The sequence below is a fragment of the Xenopus tropicalis genome, chromosome 2 (assembly GCF_000004195.4).
Source record: "Xenopus tropicalis strain Nigerian chromosome 2, UCB_Xtro_10.0, whole genome shotgun sequence".
NCBI lineage: Eukaryota > Metazoa > Chordata > Amphibia > Anura > Pipidae > Xenopus > Xenopus tropicalis.
In genome coordinates, this window is record NC_030678.2 from 74,750,468 (window position 1) to 74,770,253 (window position 19,786).

The window sequence follows — 19,786 nt, forward strand, 5'->3', positions numbered from 1 at the left end:
CCCATTTTATTTAAATTAACAATGGATCCTTTAGCAATAAGAGTCTTACAAGATTTACAATAGTTCAAAAGTATCCAGATTGCTTAATCAGAAATGAAATTGTCTGCATTTAAAGATGATCTTTTTTAAAAATACATTTCTAGCCATGAACAGGCTCTCCCAGCTAACTAACTAACTAACAAAAAAAAATATTTTGGGTAAATATCTGTATGTATGTATTCCCCACAAGCTTTATGACTTCAACATAAAGGAAACTATTGCACAAATTTCTCATAAAATTACAAGCTGGAAATATCATATCATACTATGCTGTGCAGACCAACAAACTTAATTCCAAAGGCATTCCCTAAACTGTTATAGCCTTTACAAAATCTTCTATTTCAATGTTGCCCGAATTATCTGACATGAGGCCCTGAGCCTTTCTGGATACCAAACTAAATAATATTGCAGGACTAATTGGAATCCTTCTAGATTAGCTGCATTTTATATTGGTGGACTATAGACATAAAACATGTGCCAAAATTAATTTCTGTGTTACCAAGGACCGGAATTTTTCTAAGGGGCAGATAATGAAAGCCAGTTTTGGCCACTCCCCTTTTTAAACCGCACCTACTTTAAACTACACCCACTGTAGGGATATCACCCTTCATTTATATGTGAAAGAATTATATGATGTCATATTAAGACATACCCTTAAAGCCATATGCCTCCTCCTTCGCTGTGGATAGCACAGCATATAATTACACACATTAGGGACCATATAATGACTATTTCCAAATGCTAACAAACTTCCAGAACAAACCCCTGCCAGGTTCACATTCCACAGGCAGCATAGGGCAGGCGGAGCAAGGTACATAGTCAGCATAGGGCAGGTAAAGTATGGTACACACAAGCAGCATAGGGCATATTCTGCCTTCCCTATGCTGCCTGTGTCTACCATACTCTACCTTCCCTATGCTGCCCGTGTGTGCCATACTCTGCCTGACCTACCCTGCCTGTGTATGCCATACTCTCCCTGCCCTATGTGTGCCATACTATGACTATTCTGCCTTCCCTATGCTGCCTGTGTCTATCATACTCTGCCTGCCCTATGCTGCCTGTGTGTGCCATACTCTCCCTGCCCTACCCTGCCTGTGTGTGCCATACTCTGCCTGCCCTACCCTGCCTATGTGTGCCATACTCTCCCTGCCCTACCCTGCCTGTGTGTGCCATACTCTACCTGCCGTACGCTGCCTGTGTGTGCCATACCCTGCCTGCCCTATGCTACCTGTGTGTGTGCCATACTCTGCCTGCCCTATGATGCACGTATGTATGGTACAAACAGACAGTATACAGTGACACAATGATGGAACTGCGTCTGAGGTGTGAACAGGTGAACAATTTACGGTCTGAGCCTGAGGTGTGAACAATGCAATGATTAAAAGGTGTGAACAGTACAAAGGATTACATGTTTAAACAATACAGAGGTTTACAGCCTGAATCTGAGGTGTGAGCCATGCAGGGGGCCAGTTAATCTCAGTACTGATACCATTTAAAGCTTACACAAAGGTAAGCAAACACAGCAGCCACACAGAGGAGGGTCACAGGCTACCAGTTGGACAGCCCTGTCCTAGGCATAGTCCAGTTATATTTTCAAACTCAAATTCAAGTATTCAAGTTTTTTATTTGAACGAGTTTTCCTTATTTTATTTTCTATTTAATTTAGAAAAATAAACTGGAACTCAAAAACTGATACATAAGCCCATAAAAGTCTTCTTATCTTAGCACAAGTAAAATTGGTTTATGTATATTTTCAAAGAATCTGTTGTAACCCACCTTGACAGAGCTTACTGTGAAGTCAGTCAAGTCAATGAAGACACTGATGTTAACTACATGTATTGGAAACAAACCCTGGTAAATGCTAGCGCTCTTTTTCATATTTTCACATGTCCCCACATGTTCCCATAACAAATAGCAGGGTCAGACTTGGCTGGCAGGGCACCGGCTAAAAACCCTGTGGGCCCCGGCGGCCCAGACCCAATCCCCACTGGGTGCTCCACCGATCTCTCTCCCTGACACGCTTAATGTAATTTTCAATTATGCACATCGAGGGAGGTGGTCAAATGGGTGCAGGGGCCCTTGAAGCAGTAGCCCCGGTGAGCCCTGCACCCACCAGACTGACCCTGACCAACAGTTTTGGGCTTTCTAGAGAGGGTAAACATGAGCACAACTCTAGTAGAGTTCAATACAGTTATCTAAACATCAAGTCATTGAAAGTACTGAGTGTCGGAGCAGTATGTGTATCCCAACACAAGCTGTAATGAACACACCTCATAGCAGGAGCTGGTACAGATCGTACAATCTCTTTATTGCAATGGCAAACTTGAATCATTTTATAACCAAGAAGAGACTGTTGGCATTGCTCAAGATTTTGAATAAAGATCAAGTTGACCAATATATTACCTGGTGATGATTTGAAAATCCTAAGACACTCTCTTGGTTCAGTAGGTTTCATGGTATAAATTAGTTAATCAATAGTTAGGAATGTTTAATTTACAACTAGACAAGAGACAAATAACTTGGAGATGGTTTAATGATACAACAAAATATGTCCAAAGCATTCATCCAAACACAAATATGCAATTGGATAGCTGACAGCATGTCACATGCACATAAAACCACAAAGTAGAAAGTTTAAAGTTATATGCACAAAACTGAATGTGTGCATTATGAAGACTTTGGGAAAAAAATATACATTTCTTAGGTATACAGGCACTGCACTTTTTATTTGCTCTAAATGTGAAAGAGGATATTTACTATAAGCTATTTATTTAGACACACAGAAACCAATGTAGCCATCTTTGGGTGCACCAAAAATACAGGGCCTCATGACTAGTGTATTGTTAACGGAGAACTAAGGATATATCTGCTGAGGCAGGGTCTGTAGGTGACAAAGATATATATTTAACATTTAGAACAGGGTTTGCATTCTTTGGGGCAGTCTGGGTGGCAATTAGGGTTAACTTTGGGTACATGTGAATTTGCCCTAGATCTATAAAAAGATTTGTGCTAAAATAAAACCTTTCATATAAAGGTTTTTGTTTTTTTTACACTACATATGGGCTTGGACACAATACACATATCTCGTTGTACTGTGGCATGAGCAAAAATATTTTGCAACTTTTGAATGCAGCACATTTGGCAAAGTGCCACAGTTTTTAAAATGTTAAGGTGATCTCACATTTTATTAAATATATTTTCCCTTTTGGGCTATTTGTCAGTCTTCTATTCATGCTAAAATGGGAAATGCTGTTATCATTACATCATGGGATTTTCAGAAGTGCTGAACCTTCATACATATACTGAATTTACTGAATTCCTTAAAGGGATAGTAGCACTCATCCATCAGAATTCTGCATTGAAATCTGTTTTTTAAAAGAGCTAACAGAATTTTTTTTTAATTTAATTTTAAAATTTGACATGGGGCTAGACATATTCTTAGTTTCCCAGGTGGCCTCAGCCATGTGACTTGCTCTAATAAACTTCAGTCTACTGTGGCCCTGCAAGTGACATCACCCCCCTCCCTTTCCCCCCCAGCGGTTGATCAGCAGTAGCATTAGAAGGTGGCAAGATAACAACTTCCTGACACCTGTATTGCTAAAAATGCTCCTATGACCCACCAAGTCGTAGATATGGCAATAGCACCCAATCCGACCATGACTCCTCCAGTTACATTTAGTAGGAGAAACAATAGCTTATATGAATGCAGTTGCATTGAGAAGCACTGGTTCTTTCTGAAAGCTCAGGATCAGGCATAATGCACCGAGATGGCTGCCTATAAACTTATATTACTAAAAAATACATTTATTGGTTCAAGAATAAAATATAAAATGGTAGACTCAATTATTTGCAATGTATGCAGTGTCATTTAGTAATAAAAACTATACCATAAAAATCATGACAGAAACCCCCTCTCATTTTAGGTTTTAAAGAAACAGCAACACCAAAAGTCTAAAATACATTAAAGTAATAAAATGTAATGTACTGCTGCCCTACACTGTGTATTTGCTTTGGTGTTTGTTGTGTCGCCACAGGGGCAATTTAAGCTGGAAAAAAGGAGAAAAAGCACAGGTTACATAGCAGATACAGTGGAGGAAATAATTATTTGACCCCTCACTGATTTTGTAAGTTTGTCCAATGACAAAGAAATGAAAAGTCTCAGAACAGTATCATTTCAATGGTAGGTTTATTTTAACAGTGGCAGATAGCACATCAAAAGGAAAATCGAAAAAATAACTTTAAATAAAAGATAGCAACTGATTTGCATTTCATTGAGTGAAATAAGTTTTTGAACCCCTACCAACCATTAAGAGTTCTGGCTCCCACAGAGTGGTTAGACACTTCTACTCAATTAGTCAACCTCATTAAGGACACCTGTCTTAACTAGTCACCTGTATAAAAGACACCTGTCCACAGAATCAATCAATCAAGTAGACTCCAAACTCTCCAACATGGGAAAGACCAAAGAGCTGTCCAAGGATGTCAGAGACAAAATTGTAGACCTGCACAAGGCTGGAATGGGCTACAAAACCATTAGCAAGAAGCTGGGAGAGAAGGTGACAACTGTTGGTGCGATTGTTCGAAAATGGAAGGAGCACAAAATGACCATCAATCGACCTCGCTCTGGGGCTCCACGCAAGATCTCACCTCGTGGGGTGTCAATGATTCTGAGAAAGGTGAATAAGCATCCTAGAACTACACGGGAGGAGTTAGTTAATGACCTCAAATTAGCAGGGACCACAGTCACCAAGAAAACCATTGGAAACACATTACACCGCAATGGATTAAAATCCTGCAGGGCTCGCAAGGTCCCCCTGCTCAAGAAGGCCCGTCTGAAGTTTGCCAATGAACACCTGAATGATTCTGTGAGTGACTGGGAGAAGGTGCTGTGGTCTGATGAGACCAAAATAGAGCTCTTTGGCATTAACTCAACTCGCTGTGTTTGGAGGAAGAAAAATGCTGCCTATGACCCCCAAAACACCGTCCCCACCGTCAAGCATGGGGGTGGAAACATTTTGCTTTGGGGGTGTTTTTCTGCTAAGGATCAGATGGCTAATCTAAAATAATTTGGCAAGTGCTTTTAAGGAACAAATTATAAATAGCATGCAAAGACAATATTATGATAAATGTAAGAAAGGTTTAATTTTTAAGGCTGATGGCAGAAAAGGACACTAGTCACCCAAGATAAATCTCCTCTAATCTCCTGCAAATGCTTTCCCACTGACAATAATGTAAAACACTGGTGGGAAAACATACACATTGCTTCGGCTTTGCGAAATAGCCCAAAGTTGCCTTGCCATTTTGCATTTGGAATGGGCTCTTTGGCTCCTTTTAGCCATTCTCGCCCTAACCAATATGGAGTTTTGCTAAGATAACTTTCTAACTGATATGTCATGGATTTATAAAAAAAAAAAAAATCACTTTAATGGAAGCAGATGCTTAAAGACATACCTTTATAATAGCATTTACATACCAGTTTGGAATGCCTAAATAGTTCAAGAAAAAAACAACAACAACGATTATTATTATTAATTATTATTATTAATATTATTATTATTAAGTATAGCACCATTACATTCAGCAGTGCTGTACAACAGATGGGCTTATACACTGAAAATTTGAATGACATACAAAATGGGATCCATTATCTGGAAACCCGTTATCCAGAAAGCTCAGAATCATGGAAAGTCCATCTCCCATTAACTCCATTTTAATCAAATAATTTAGATTTGTAAAACTGATTTCCTTTATCTCTGTAATAACAGTACCTTGTATTTGATCCCAACTAAGATATAATTAATACTTATTGGAGGCAAAACATTCCTATTGGGTTTAATTAATGTTTTATTGCTTTTTAGTAGCTTTAAGGTATGGAGATACAAATTACGGAAAGACCCCTTGGTCCCAAGCATTCTGGATAACGGGTCCTATACCTGTACAACAAAAGGTAAAAGGAGTCCAGTCCAAAAGAGCTTACAATCTAAGTGAAGACGGGGTTTAAGACACAGGGTGTGGGGATAAATTAATTCATAGTGTAATGTTGGAAACTATAGAAAGTAAAGAAATTTAGATGGAGACTTTTCTTATTATGTCAAAATTCCATTGTTTTTTCCATCATAAAAGCAATTCCCACCTTTCCCACACTTTTTCTTCAGCTTTAGCTGTCAAATTTCCCTAGTTCCTACAGGCTAAAATGCCGTAAGTCTACTCAAAATTCTGTAACTGAACCTTTTTGATTTGAGTAAAATATTTTAATTCAATACTTTCCTTTGAGGTGTTTGTGCAAAAAGATAAACTGTTTCCTGCATTTAGTTTGTTTGGGGCAAAATGAAAATAACATTTTTGTAAATCCAAACTAATCATACTTTATTTCTTAAGTGCTAACAGTTACTGCATGGATAAAAGTAATTAGTATTAAATTTGCCACTTTACCTTTCTCATAATTTGCTCTGTGGTTTTATTGTTTTCTATGGGTTAGCACAACAGGAATTAGTTAGGAACCTGAAGGCTGAGGACGATAATATCCAATGATAATCAGACATAGCAGAGACTGCTTTTCTTTCTTTTTTTTTTTTCAGTTTTTTTTGTAAATTTATAGCTCTTTTTCTTTTAAATGGTATAATTTCTTATATATGTTTACACTATTCAACTTTTGGCTCTTAATTTTTGTAAATTATAATATTTTTTCTCCTTACTGACAATGAGTGATCCTTTGACCTTTTTTAAGATATCAGGTTTGTATGTGTCTACTACATAAGAGATATGAGAATTTCTCTTTTCATAGTGTCCTAATTATGGACTTACATTTTTTATTGTCACACAGTTCATATTGTAATTTGTTGTGCAGGCCACTCACAAGGGTAACCATTATGTAGAGCAGTGCTGTCCAACTTCTGTTGTACCGAGGGCCGGAATTTTTCCAACCTACGCGGTGGAGGGCCGATAATGGAAGCCAGTTTTGACCACTCCCCTTTTTGAAACCGCACCCACTTGAAACCACACCCATGTTATCACATGACCATACCCATATTAATAGTTGTAGTACAGCAAAAACCTGCCATACTCTGCCTGCCCTACCCTGCCTGTGTGTACCATACTCTGCCTTCCCTACCCTGCCTGTGTGCCATACTCTGGCTTCCCTACCCTGCCTGTGTGCCATACTCTGCCTTCCCTACCCTGCCTGCGTGTGCCATACTTTCACTGTGTTTGCCATTCTTGGCTGGTTTGTGCCATACTTGGCCTGTGTGTGCCATACTCTGCCTGCCCTACCCTGCCTGTGTGTGTATGGCACACACAGGCAGCATACAGTGACACAATGCTGGCACTGCTCCTACAGTCTGCACAATAACTATATATTAAAAAACTTTTTAATTGCAGTACCACCTCAGTATATGTTCTTTTTGTAGTATGCAGGGATTATTTGTGGGTTTCTATTGCTCCTGAGGTGTGAACAGGGGAACAATGTGAATGATTACAGCCTGAGCCTGAGGTGTGAACACTGCAGGGGTAGAACAATGCATAGATTAAAAGGTGTGAACAACACAGGGGATTACATATTTAAACAATACAGGGGGATTACAGCCTGAATCTGAGGTGAGAACCATGCAGGGGGGGGCAGTTAATCACAGTACTGATACCATTTAAAGCTTACACAAGAGTAAGCCATCAAAGCAGCCAGACAGGTGGGGGGCCACACAGAGGGGGGTCGCGGGCCGCCAGTTGGACAGCACTGATGTAGAGGATTTCTAAAAGACAAATAATACTTTATATGAAAATCTAAATTTGGACTACAGAATTTCTTTAAAAGCTAATTCTTTTTACAATAATCATTCATTAAAAATGCAATTTCTCAATAAACAGCCCGTACATGGTTTAAACAAAGAACAAAAAAAATGGGAATGAAGAAGGCGTGATAAAAGCAACCGATAAAATCAGACAAGAAATAAACAGGCCAGTGTAAGAGTAAGACTAGCTAGGGGCCTAAATGTTAATGTTTCCTCACACCAGACAGTAATTAACTAAAAGGCAACAACAGCTTAAGAAACTACTCAGGTGTAAACGTACAAAATGCTTCTATAAAACATAAACAGAACAAATATCACAAAACTCTTAAAGAAAATAAATACATTTCCATTCACAGCAACTGGTTTCTTTTAATCAGTGTAATGCATTAACAGCACAATGTACATAAAGGCATAAACAAGCCAAGTGAATATTAAACCAATTAAAAAAAAAAATAGACATCAACAGTCTGATTTATAAACGCAGCCTTACCTGGCCTGCTCAGAACAAAAAGTTAGGAGAGTGCATAAAATGTGCTGTATATCCCCAAAATCCCATTTCATATTATATTTCCTATTGAGACCGCCAGGTGACAGGGTACCTAATGTATTAATCCAAAGCATTTCCAATTTCTTTAGTAATTGCTGTCTATCTCCTCCCCATCTAAGTGGATCGACATTATCTATTACCCTGTCACCTGGTCTCAATAGGGAATATACCCCTATCATGTTTATATAAGTAAGTTGATGTCAAGTGCTTGGTTTTAACAAATACTTGTGTTTTATGTCTTAATTTTTGCTTATTATTAAATTTTTTTGTTTCATTTTTCAGTAAGATTTAAAGTTGTGGGAGCTCCTGATCCATATTAGTTCTGGGGTTAATTGTCCCCTGAATTTGGCATTGGAGCCAGAGAGATATTTGATGGATGAAATACACTGCAGTAGGATACTGTCCATTTCAAGATCTGTTCAATTTGTTATATGTGATACATGCCACAGGGCACTTATTATATTGTATACAAAGGCATTTAGCTTGTAATTCATTGTGTGAACTAAATATATTCACAGAATACTATGGGTTAAATGGAGGTGAATATGGATGGATCCTCCTCTTCCTGTGGGTATATAAACACTTGTTTGTATTTGTACTAATAGGCTTGATAAAGGGCTGGATTAAAGCCCGAAACGTTGCCTTTCGCACTTGAGTAGAGATTCACATTTTTCAAGACAACCGGAGTGCTGCTGTTTTTATTATTTTTGTGTTGACACACTATAACATTTTTCAAAGACTGCGTGCTCACTGTAAGGGGACTACCTGTAAGCCCCCATAGTATTATAGTCACAAAAAAATGGAACAGGGCACATCATGATATGAAAAATACTATTTTATTTCATATTAAGCATAACATATAAACCTGAAGCATTTTAGCCCTATATAAAGGGATCTTTTAGTTAGGGGCACATGCATAAAAATACAAGTGCAGGCCTAAAATAGGGTAATAGGTAGGGTAAATGCTACTCTTTCAGCAGAACAATGATTCCAAAAGCAAAGCCAAAGTCAAGAAAAGAAAATCACTATCCTACAACTGCCCAACTGAGAATCTGTGGCAAGGTAAAACAAAATCACCAGCCCTCTGAGAACCTTTGAATAATGATCTGGTCCTTATCTATAAAACACAGTCTGTAGCTTGGGAAAGTGGGGGGGTTGTTTATTCTCAGTGCTCTGATGATTTGCTTTTACCTTGCTGGGCAGGACAGGAAGGAAAATATAACTTTAGTTTCACATTTTGCCCTGTGTAGTGTATGAAATAAAAACCATACACATTTCTTAATACTGTGTATTACATTATTAAAACAATAGGCAAAATCATGTTTAGTATATGTTCACTGAGCTTTTTTTCATGGCGAAACATTTCATCACTATCGACTATACTATATACTATCACTATAGACTCTTGCTCTAGGAGTGCTGAAGCTTGGAGTGGTCAGAATAATAATCTCCTCCCATAAGTCTATACTTTAAGGCATGGAAAAAGCTGGACAGAATTTCTGTATAACAATCAGAGCTTAACAAATAAAAGTACAAGGCCTTAAACAGAAAAAAACACTGCTTAGTTTAAAAAAATCCCCTAAAAATTATTTCAAAGAAATAGGAATTTTAGGAAAGCTTTCTCAAGTAGATTTCTGGATCCCATGTTAAGCCATATTTGTTATAGGGAAATGTTGTCCAGCTTTTTTTTCCAGCCAAATGGGGAAATTGGCTCCACATTATGGAAATTTTCATTACCTAAAAAAATCAATTTCAGATAAAAGATCCCATACCTGTAAAAGTGGATGAAATGCTTTTCATGCTGTTGCCAACTTACACTTGTCAAAATCCATTATAAAGGAAGAACACATTTTTGAAATTGTTAGCTTCTATTTCCTCTTTGTAAAGAATTCCAAACATGCACTGAATCATCCTAATACAGTACAGGGATTGTGGGGTATTACAGAAATGTGATCGATTACAGGTATGGGACCCGTTACCCAGAATGTGTGGCAGATTCTGACAACAACAGGCAGCATAGGGCAGGCAGAGTATGGCACACACATGCAGCATAGGGCAGGCAGAGTATGGCACACATAGGAAGCCTAGGGCAGGCAGAGTATGGCACACACAGGAAGCACCGGGCAAGCAGAGTATAGCACACACAGGCAGCATAGGGCAGGCAGAGTATGGCACACACAGGCAGCATAGGGCAGGCAGAGTATGGCACACACAGGCAGCCTAGGGCAGGCAGAGTATGGCACACACAGGCAGCCTAGGGCAGGCAGAGTATGGCACACACAGGCAGCCTAGGGCAGGCAGAGTATGGCACACACAGGCAGCCTAGGGCAGGCAGAGTATGGCACACACAGGCAGCCTAGGGCAGGCAGAGTATGGCACACACAGGCAATTTGAGCAGCTAAGCTGACCTGATAGGGAACTGAAGCCAGACTTTGCTTTTGTGACTGCATTGGCTATCCTCTTCCTACTGAGCTTCTGGCAGGGACTGTTAGAACATGCCCACCCCTCATTTAAAGAGGCACCAGAGAAGATCTACAATAAAGGGGACATTTTGAAGATAATGATAATTTTAAGCCCAAAGTAAAACCAGCACCATATATTATTCATTAATGTCTACAAGATTAAAGGGGTTTATAGTTATGCTATATGTGTCCTTTAAAGCTTACACAAAGTCACAGCAGCCAAACTTCAATGGAGGGCTGTACACGGTAGACCCACAGGACAGCACTGCTCTAATGTATCACAACGCCATTTATCATGGTGTCCTATTAAAGACAACATTTTTAGGTCAGCATATGAATAGCAAAAGAATCCTATTTTTTTTAAATGTTAAAAAGCTAGGGCTGCCAAAATTTTAGTTACCACGAAGTGAATGTAACAGCTTAGTTTTAGCCCCCTGAAAGGTGCTCCTTTTAGGAAAAAAAAGAAAATGGCAAAAACCCATGGAAAAACAAATACCGCACCACATTGCCATTTTACTTGCAGAAGTGGCCATTTTTTTTCTAAAACGATCAACGGCCCAGAGAAAAATAACTTTATTACCCTTACCAGGGGGAGGGTTCCTGACATATTGGTATCCCTTAGTGAATGGGTCTTTTCTTGTCCTTAAAAGCATGGTGCTATATTATATAAAGATCATTCAATTCTGAAAACCTCATAGCCCAATCATTCTGCATAATATATTCTATCCTTGTACCCCCATATAGGGTGCAGTAGCCTTTACATAGAAAACCAAGATGTAAAGATTAATTGTTTCCCAGCCAAAAGTGCTTCTAACTGTCATTAGCAAGAAAAGGACAGCCTGCTGGTTATCATTGCTTAGCAAATTACCCAAATTGAACTTACGCTGCAGAAATGCTGGTAGGGCAAGGGGGCTTTCATGGCTCTATTATTTCCAACCATATTTACATTTTAATACAATACAGATAATAAAAGTTTTTATATATTTACAGAAATAGAATAAAAAATACACGCTTACCTAAAAGCACCTTCATATTAAACTCAGAAATGAACTATTGTACAAGAGGTGTTGAAATAGCAATTTAAAAAAATTGCAGGAAAACAGACGCTATGGGTGACTGCTCAGGCACATTTTTTTCCAAGTGCTCATCTCAGCACTTTTATAATGAACCCCTACAGAGTTTAGACTCTGAACCTGCACTAAAAATTCTCCCTGCTCAGTGATCACCTCATATAATTAGCTCATCTGCGTAATTTATCCTCCTCTGAGTTCACTTTATTGCCACATATCGGTCTTTAAGTTAAGGCAGCCAAAAAAGTTTGCTTTAGCATGCTGTTTGTGGCATTTGACATGCTGGGAAAGGTGCAAATGGAAATAAAGATGAGCAAGTAAAGACTGCTGTACTAAAGGGACACAGCATTCTATGCAAAATGGATTAATTCTAAAATATTATGTTTGTTTTTGGTATAGCTTATTTTTGAAAAAGGAGCCAGGATAAGAGATATCTACTTTTATCATGGTCTACTATACTCTAAAACAGTGATGTCACACAGAGCCATTTTTATTACAATATGCACAGGGCACTGTTGTTATAAATAATCACAATATAAGTTTGTGAGAGCAAGTAAATATGTAAATTATCACTATTATCATATCACAGCAAATACATTTTACAGGTGGGATATTTTATCAGCTTTCTCTCATGTGTGGTAATGTGCAGATCCCTCTATGTTCTTTACCCAAGGTATGTGGGTCAAGGGTGTGCAAATGAGTTCATGATCATTTTGATGTTGTGAGCAGGCCCACTTCAAATAAGTGCATTTACAATGGAGGGATAACAGACATGTCAGCTCCTATGTATTTGTCAGGTTCTCTCTGATTGAAGCCCCTTGTTTCCCAGTCTCTGCAGTGACAGATCTATCATTGTCAATCTGGGTGACAATTCTATGATTTTAATGGAACAAGTTAGGTTACGGGTCTAAAGTTCTGCAATATTGTCCAAGAAGTGGACAAAGAAGCATGGCAGAATGGGAGTATTGCCAGAGGCATGACAGACGCAGCCAAAATATCTTCTGATCTGAGCTCTCAACATACATGGGTCAATTAGCCATTAAAAAACATTCAAAACGTTACCATGGGCCCTATTAAGCTTATAACAAGAATTAAGTGTTTACACCACATTTCAACCAAAATTAGATGGACTTTTAGGGAGTATTTAAAAGAGCTGTTGGGCATTCTCACCAAATATTACCTAAAGTGGCATTCATGCTAGGCCCCCATACCATTGATTTGGTCAGAACCAAAAACATAGTTTGGGAACTTGTCCAAGCTATTAAAAACAACCAAATTCTATTTTCTTATTTTTTAAACAAGTAGTATTTGCATGAAAAACGACAATGTGCAGTTTAGGTAAGATATTTAGTATTTAGTTAATATTTCAACCATTGTCAGAGGAAAACAAAACTACATGACTTTACAATTACTTGATCTATTATTTAAAGAAAACTGTGAGGAGGACTCTGCTCAAAACAACTGTTGTAGTATTGGTTACAACACTTCCATTTCTTTTTCACAGCTCACTAATATGGCCTCAAAATAAGCCACTTCAATGTGTATTTTCTTGCTTTCAGACAGTTCCTCAAAACTCCTTAAATGATCTATTGCCCTCTGAAGCATTTTGTCTCTGTCTTGATGTTCTTTCTGTAATTCATCCCCTTGGACTTCTGATTTCACATAGTGCAGTACATAGTTTCTGATTGAATCCCCTTTCTCCAGAAGAGTTTTTCTAATTCCAGGCAAGTCTTCCTGGCTGGCCAAGCTTAGCAAGTGTATCAATGCTTGACAAATTTGTTCACGTAAGCTAGCACTATACTTGAACTCCAGGAAGTCTTCAGTATCCTCACTTTTTTGCAGTGCTGTCACCAATGCATTCCAAATATTGCAATATTGTTCAGTGCTTCCATATTGTTCTCGGCTAAAAGGTATGGAAAGAGCCATAGCTGATTTTATCCGGACCTTGAAATTCTTACAAGCCTTCACAACAGTTGTAAGAGCACTGTAAGCAGATGCTGTCCATGCAGCTTTCCCTACAAAAAAAATAAATGTGCAATTAGTTCACCACAAAATCTAATTTTATATTATATATATATATATATATATATATATATTACAATGAAAGGATCCGTACCCTGGCCAGATGGGGGATGATTGACGTAGTTGGCTAGCTTGAAGTATTTTGCAATTTATCCCTGTTTTGCTTAAAGGGGAGGGCATTTCTTAGTAGGTCACTGTACAGAATGTCTAAATATATATGCTCTATATCAGTGCTGTCCAACTGGTGGGCCACGGGCCTCATCCGGCCCATGACCCCCCTCTGTGTGTCCCCCCACCTGTCTGGCTGCTCTGACTGCCTACCTTTGTGTAAACTTTAAATGGTATCAATTCTGAGATTAACTGGCCCCCTGCATTGTTCATGCCTCAGACTGAGGCTGTAAACCCCTCTATTGTTTATATACAGTGGTGTGAAAAACTATTTGCCCCCTTCCTGATTTCTTATTCTTTTGCATGTTTGTCACACAAAATGTTTCTGATCATCAAACACATTTAACTATTAGTCAAAGATAACACAAGTAAACACAAAATGCAGTTTTTAAATGAGGGTTTTTATTATTTAGGGAGAAAAAAAAAATCCAAACCTACATGGCCCTGTGTGAAAAAGTAATTGCCCCCTGAACCTAATAACTGGTTGGGCCACCCTTAGCAGCAATAACTGCAATCAAGCGTTTGCGATAACTTGCAACGAGTCTTTTACAGCGCTCTGGAGGAATTTTGGCCCACTCATCTTTGCAGAATTGTTGTAATTCAGCTTTATTAGAGGGTTTTCTAGCATGAACCGCCTTTTTAAGGTCATGCCACAACATCTCAATAGGATTCAGGTCAGGACTTTGACTAGGCCACTCCAAAGTCTTCATTTTGTTTTTCTTCAGCCATTCAGAGGTGGATTTGCTGGTGTGTTTTGGGTCATTGTCCTGCTGCAGCACCCAAGATCGCTTCAGCTTGAGTTGACGAACAGATGGCCGGACATTCTCCTTCAGGATTTTTTGGTAGACAGTAGAATTCATGGTTCCATCTATCACAGCAAGCCTTCCAGGTCCTGAAGCAGCAAAACAACCCCAGACCATCACACTACCACCACCATATTTTACTGTTGGTATGATGTTCTTTTTCTGAAATGCTGTGTTACTTTTACGCCAGATGTAACGGGACACGCACCTTCCAAAAAGTTAAATTTTTGTCTCGTCGGTCCACAAGGTATTTTCCCAAAAGTCTTGGCAATCATTGAGATGTTTTTTAGCAAAATTGAGACGAGCCTTAATGTTCTTTTTGCTTAAAAGTGGTTTGCGCCTTGGAAATCTGCCATGCAGGCTGTTTTTGCCCAGTCTCTTTCTTATGGTGGAGTCGTGAACCCTGACCTTAATTGAGGCAAGTGAAGCCTGCAGTTCTTTAGATGTTGTCCTGGGGTCTTTTGTGGCCTCTCGGATGAGTTGTCTCTGCGCTCTTGGGGTAATTTTGGTCGGCCGGCCACTCCTGGGAAGGTTCACCACTGTTCCATGTTTTTGCCATTTGTGGATAATGCCTCTCACTGTGGTTCGCTGGAGTCCCAAAGCTTTAGAAATGGCTTTATAACCTTTACCAGACTGATAGATCTCAATTACTTTTGTTCTCATTTGTTCCTGAATTTCTTTGGATCTTGGCATGATGTCTAGCTTTTGAGGTGCTTTTGGTCTACTTCTCTGTGTCAGGTAGCTCCTATTTAAGTGATTTCTTGATTGAAACAGGTGTGGCAGTAATCAGGCCTGGGGGTGACTACAGAAATTGAACTCAGGTGTGATAAACCACAGTTAAGTTATTTTTTAACAAGGGGGGCAATCACTTTTTCACACAGGGCCATGTAGATTTGGAGTTTTTTTTCCTCCCTTAATAACGTAAACCTTCATTTAAAAACTGCATTTTGTGTTCAATTATGTTATCTTTGACTAATAGTTAACGGTTTTTGATGAGCAGAAACATTTAAGTGTGACAAACATGCAAGAGAATAAGAAATCAGGAAGGGGCAAATAGTTTTTCACACCACTGTATGTAATCCCCTGTATTGTTCACACCTTTAAGCCCCCATGCTGTTCACACCTCAGGCTCACATATTGTTTACCTGTTCATATCTCAGACAGAGCATGGCTATACTCTGCCTGCCCTATGCTGCCTGTGTGTGCCATACTCTGTTTGCCCTATGCTGCCTGTGTGTGCCATGCTCTATCTGCCCTATTCTGCCAGTGGGAGGTGAACCTGGTTTGTTCTGGGAGTTTGTTGGCGTTGGAAATAGTCATTATACAGTTAGGTCCATAAATATTTGGACAGAGACAACTTTTTTTCTAATTTTGGTTCTGTACATTACCACAATTAATTCTAAATGAAACAACTCAGATGCAGTTGAAGTGCAGACTTTCACCTTTAATTCAGTGGGGTGAACAAAACGATTGCATAAAAATGTGAGGGCACTAAAGCATATTTTTAACACAATCCTTTCATTTCAAGGGCTCAGAAGTCACCTCGGAGTTCCATAACCCTTATATTTTACAAAAGGGGGGTACGTATTTTTTTTTTTTTCAAGGTTTAAAATAAGCTAGCTATTGCTTTTGAAAGCTTCATTAAATAACAGTGGAAATCTAGTTTAGAGTTTGGAGCAGGGTTGTAACAACCAAGGCAGTTGAGGTACAGCAGAGGGTCAAAATCAAAAGTAAAGAGGTTCATAATGAGGCTCTGATTTTGCCAAAATTTTAAAATACCCTTTAGATCTTTTTGAAATTGTCCTTATTTCAGTACATACCTAGCAAATACCTACTGTGCCACTCTGTACAGTCTATAAGAAAACACAGCAAGTGTCACATGTAGCAAATGTTTTGGCCTTCCTGATCATCAGGCCACAACCACTACTGGTAAATTGTAATGGAATTATAAAAAAATAAAATCCCCTTCATGAAGTGATAAGTATCTTAAGGTTTACTTTCAGTGAGACCAATTGTTTAGGCCAGGGCTAAGATGTGGCCCCCCCCCAAACGATTTTTATGGCCCTCAGTCTGCTGATAGGCTGTGAATAGACTTCACAGTATGACATCATTATTTTAATTAAATTCGGTCTTTGAACATGTTATGAGAAATAATAAGCCGACTACATATAATCAGTGGGACATCACTGGTTTAGGCACAATACAAAAAAAAATTGATTTTGATGCAACACTTAAGTACTAAATATACATGGATAGCCCATTTAGGGTAATGGCACACATGTTGATTTGCTGCAGTATTCTACATTTTGTGCACTTCCTGCTGTACCAAAACCAAAACCTATATTTGTATGTGCTGAATAGATGTTATTGGGCTCATGGCTTGAAAAAAGTGATCTGAGTATTCTTAAAGGTCATCTTGTGGGCTATGGTATGGCTTGAGCGCTATGTCTCTGTGTGTCACCAACTGCCCCTCTGCAGTGGTGGGTGGGAGGGGTGTGTACCATATTTGCTGCCAGCCCAGCAGCTTCCTGGTCCACCTTGCCTCAAACCAACTTTTACAGTGGACACGGATTGCCACTGTTATCCATATACTCACATCTGCCCTATTCGCTTATGTCAGACACAGGTATCTAAATGAGCACAGCAGTTCAGTGACAGATTTGCTGCTAAACCTAATGAGGCCTGTGTACAGAAGTTGTCCCTATACTATGCTGTACCTGCTGCTACTTTTTTTTATTGTGTCTATTTAAAGTGATGGTTGTGAACAAAAATTAAATACATTTCTTGAAACAAGTGAATTTTTTTTTTTACAATAGAGGCATGTAACAATAATGACTGCAAACATCTATAAATGGAAGTTTAATTTTTCAAATTAGTGAGGGCTGGAATAAATTAAATATAAATGAAGTATTCTCCATTTTGACTGTGATGATAAAGTTCACATATAAATGGATACTTACCAAGTGGTAAAGCTGTATTTTTAAACACGTTCCCTAGTGCGTAGCAAGCATTCCATTTGACCTTCATGGTGCCATCTCCTAGAACTGTTGAAACCAGAGCCTGAATAGCACATTCAATGCTTTCGCAGAACCTTGGTTTTACAATATGATAAGGCTGCAAAAAGTGCAGCAGATTTCCTAAGGCACGAACCGCGTTACTCTTTACCTAGGAAAAATTTTACAGCATGCAAATAGTTAATAAAGGGCTGTTGTATTGCTGAATAATGGATTAAAAAACAATAAAGGGATTCTTTATCATACAGATCACTACTTCTTTATGTAAATATTGCACCCATTTTAAGAGCTTTTTTTGCACTTTAATATGGGTGAGATGAAATCAACTAGAAGTCCAACAAAGTATCTAAACCTTCATTGAGCAAGACAAACTACTAGTAAATGAGAGCATTTGCATCTTGACAGAACCAAATACAAGCAAATATTTGAACCATTCCTCCATATCAACATCTTAATGCAGTCAAATATACTTTTTTCTTATTATTCACATTCACTACATATATACATAATGCTATGACACACTGAATGCACAAAAAACAGAAAAGCACAACCAGTCCCACAAGAATCATTAAAAATATGTATAATACAAAAGCACAGATCTCCCAAAAAAACTGATATTCTGGTGTATGGTTTATTTTGTACCTTATCTTTGTCTTTGGATGCTTCAGTTGCTGACCAGAGCATTTTTAGCAGCAGCATGTCTGAAAATTCCTCTTGAAAACTTTGTCCCATGGCTTCCCTGTAAATGAGTACCAGCTAAAAATTGCAATTCAAATTTATAACAAAAATGTACTTTTGGTTATGCTTTGGGGGAAAGAAATTATGTAGAATATCTCATTCCCAACAAAATATTGGCATCTACATACATATAAATTATCAGCATTAGTCTCTTAAATATGAATTTGTCCAAATAACTACGCCACTTACATGTTAACAATAAGACTATCTGTAAGGTTTCCCAAAGACCAGGCAGCCTTAGCTCGGACATTTGGAGATCGATCACCAAGAGACATTAAAATTGCATTTGCTGTATCGGCCACAAACATTACATCCTACAGAGGAAAAAGAGAGTTGCATAGTTAATTTAAAAGGACAAAACTTTTAAATTAAAACTTTGCTCCTAGAATCACATCTCTTGCCAATTGTACCTCTCTCTCTCTATGTCTCTCTTTAAATCTGCCATCAAAATATCACTAGTAGCAGAGTGTTGTACCATGTTAGCCATTTATCTAAACCCAAAAAATATAATGAAGATACCTTTTACGGCTAACATAATAGATTATAAAATATGAGCTTTGGGGGATATTTGTTCATGCTTCAGTCATGGTATAAAACAAATCATGAAATTTATACAAATAGAATACATTTTTTTCTAAATCTGACATGTATGTGTAAAATCATTCCTGCACATATATTAATCAAATTGCCTCAGTTGGGATCCCTCTGAAGAGGTTAATGTAGTTTAACAGTCTAAAAGAAAGTGTCATTTCTGCAAACATAACTTGCTACTGGGAAAACTATTTTTCCGTAGTGTTTGTTCAGTTTCACCTACATATAGCCCTGTACTAGTGCACTTCGCACACAGGATAAAGTGGACCACAACATCACCATAGAGATGAGTATGGAGGTGTTCACAATCAATTTTTTTTAATTTGCTAAACTTTAATTCATGCATGTGCATTTTTCCCTGAGTTCAAAAAGTGGGCAAAAGTGGCAGGTTATTGAGGCTAATATCAAATCTCAAGAGGAGACTTGAGACTCAACTGGCTATATGTGGTGGTCTCCATATTAATTAGTCAATGATGAAAAAGTTTAGTTGATGCAAAATTAAAAAAAAAAACCAAAGAGGTCTTGAATATAGGGAGGGGGTTATTTTT

The 19,786-nt window shown here is 38.4% G+C and overlaps 1 protein-coding gene across 1 annotated transcript in view; it reads right to left on the bottom strand.

The window, feature by feature from the left end:
- Positions 1-13,235: 13,235 nt before the first annotated feature.
- The window catches only part of heatr6 (HEAT repeat containing 6 protein), a 32,112-nt gene continuing 25,561 nt past the window's right edge, over positions 13,236-19,786 (bottom strand). The window contains exons 17-20 of the mRNA XM_002939632.5: positions 18,837-18,961; positions 18,552-18,648; positions 17,856-18,060; positions 13,236-13,917 (exon numbers count right to left, since the gene is read on the bottom strand). Coding sequence (XP_002939678.1) covers positions 13,379-13,917; positions 17,856-18,060; positions 18,552-18,648; positions 18,837-18,961 — 966 coding nt within the window. The 3' untranslated portion in view covers positions 13,236-13,378. The remainder of the gene's footprint in view (positions 13,918-17,855; positions 18,061-18,551; positions 18,649-18,836; positions 18,962-19,786) is intronic.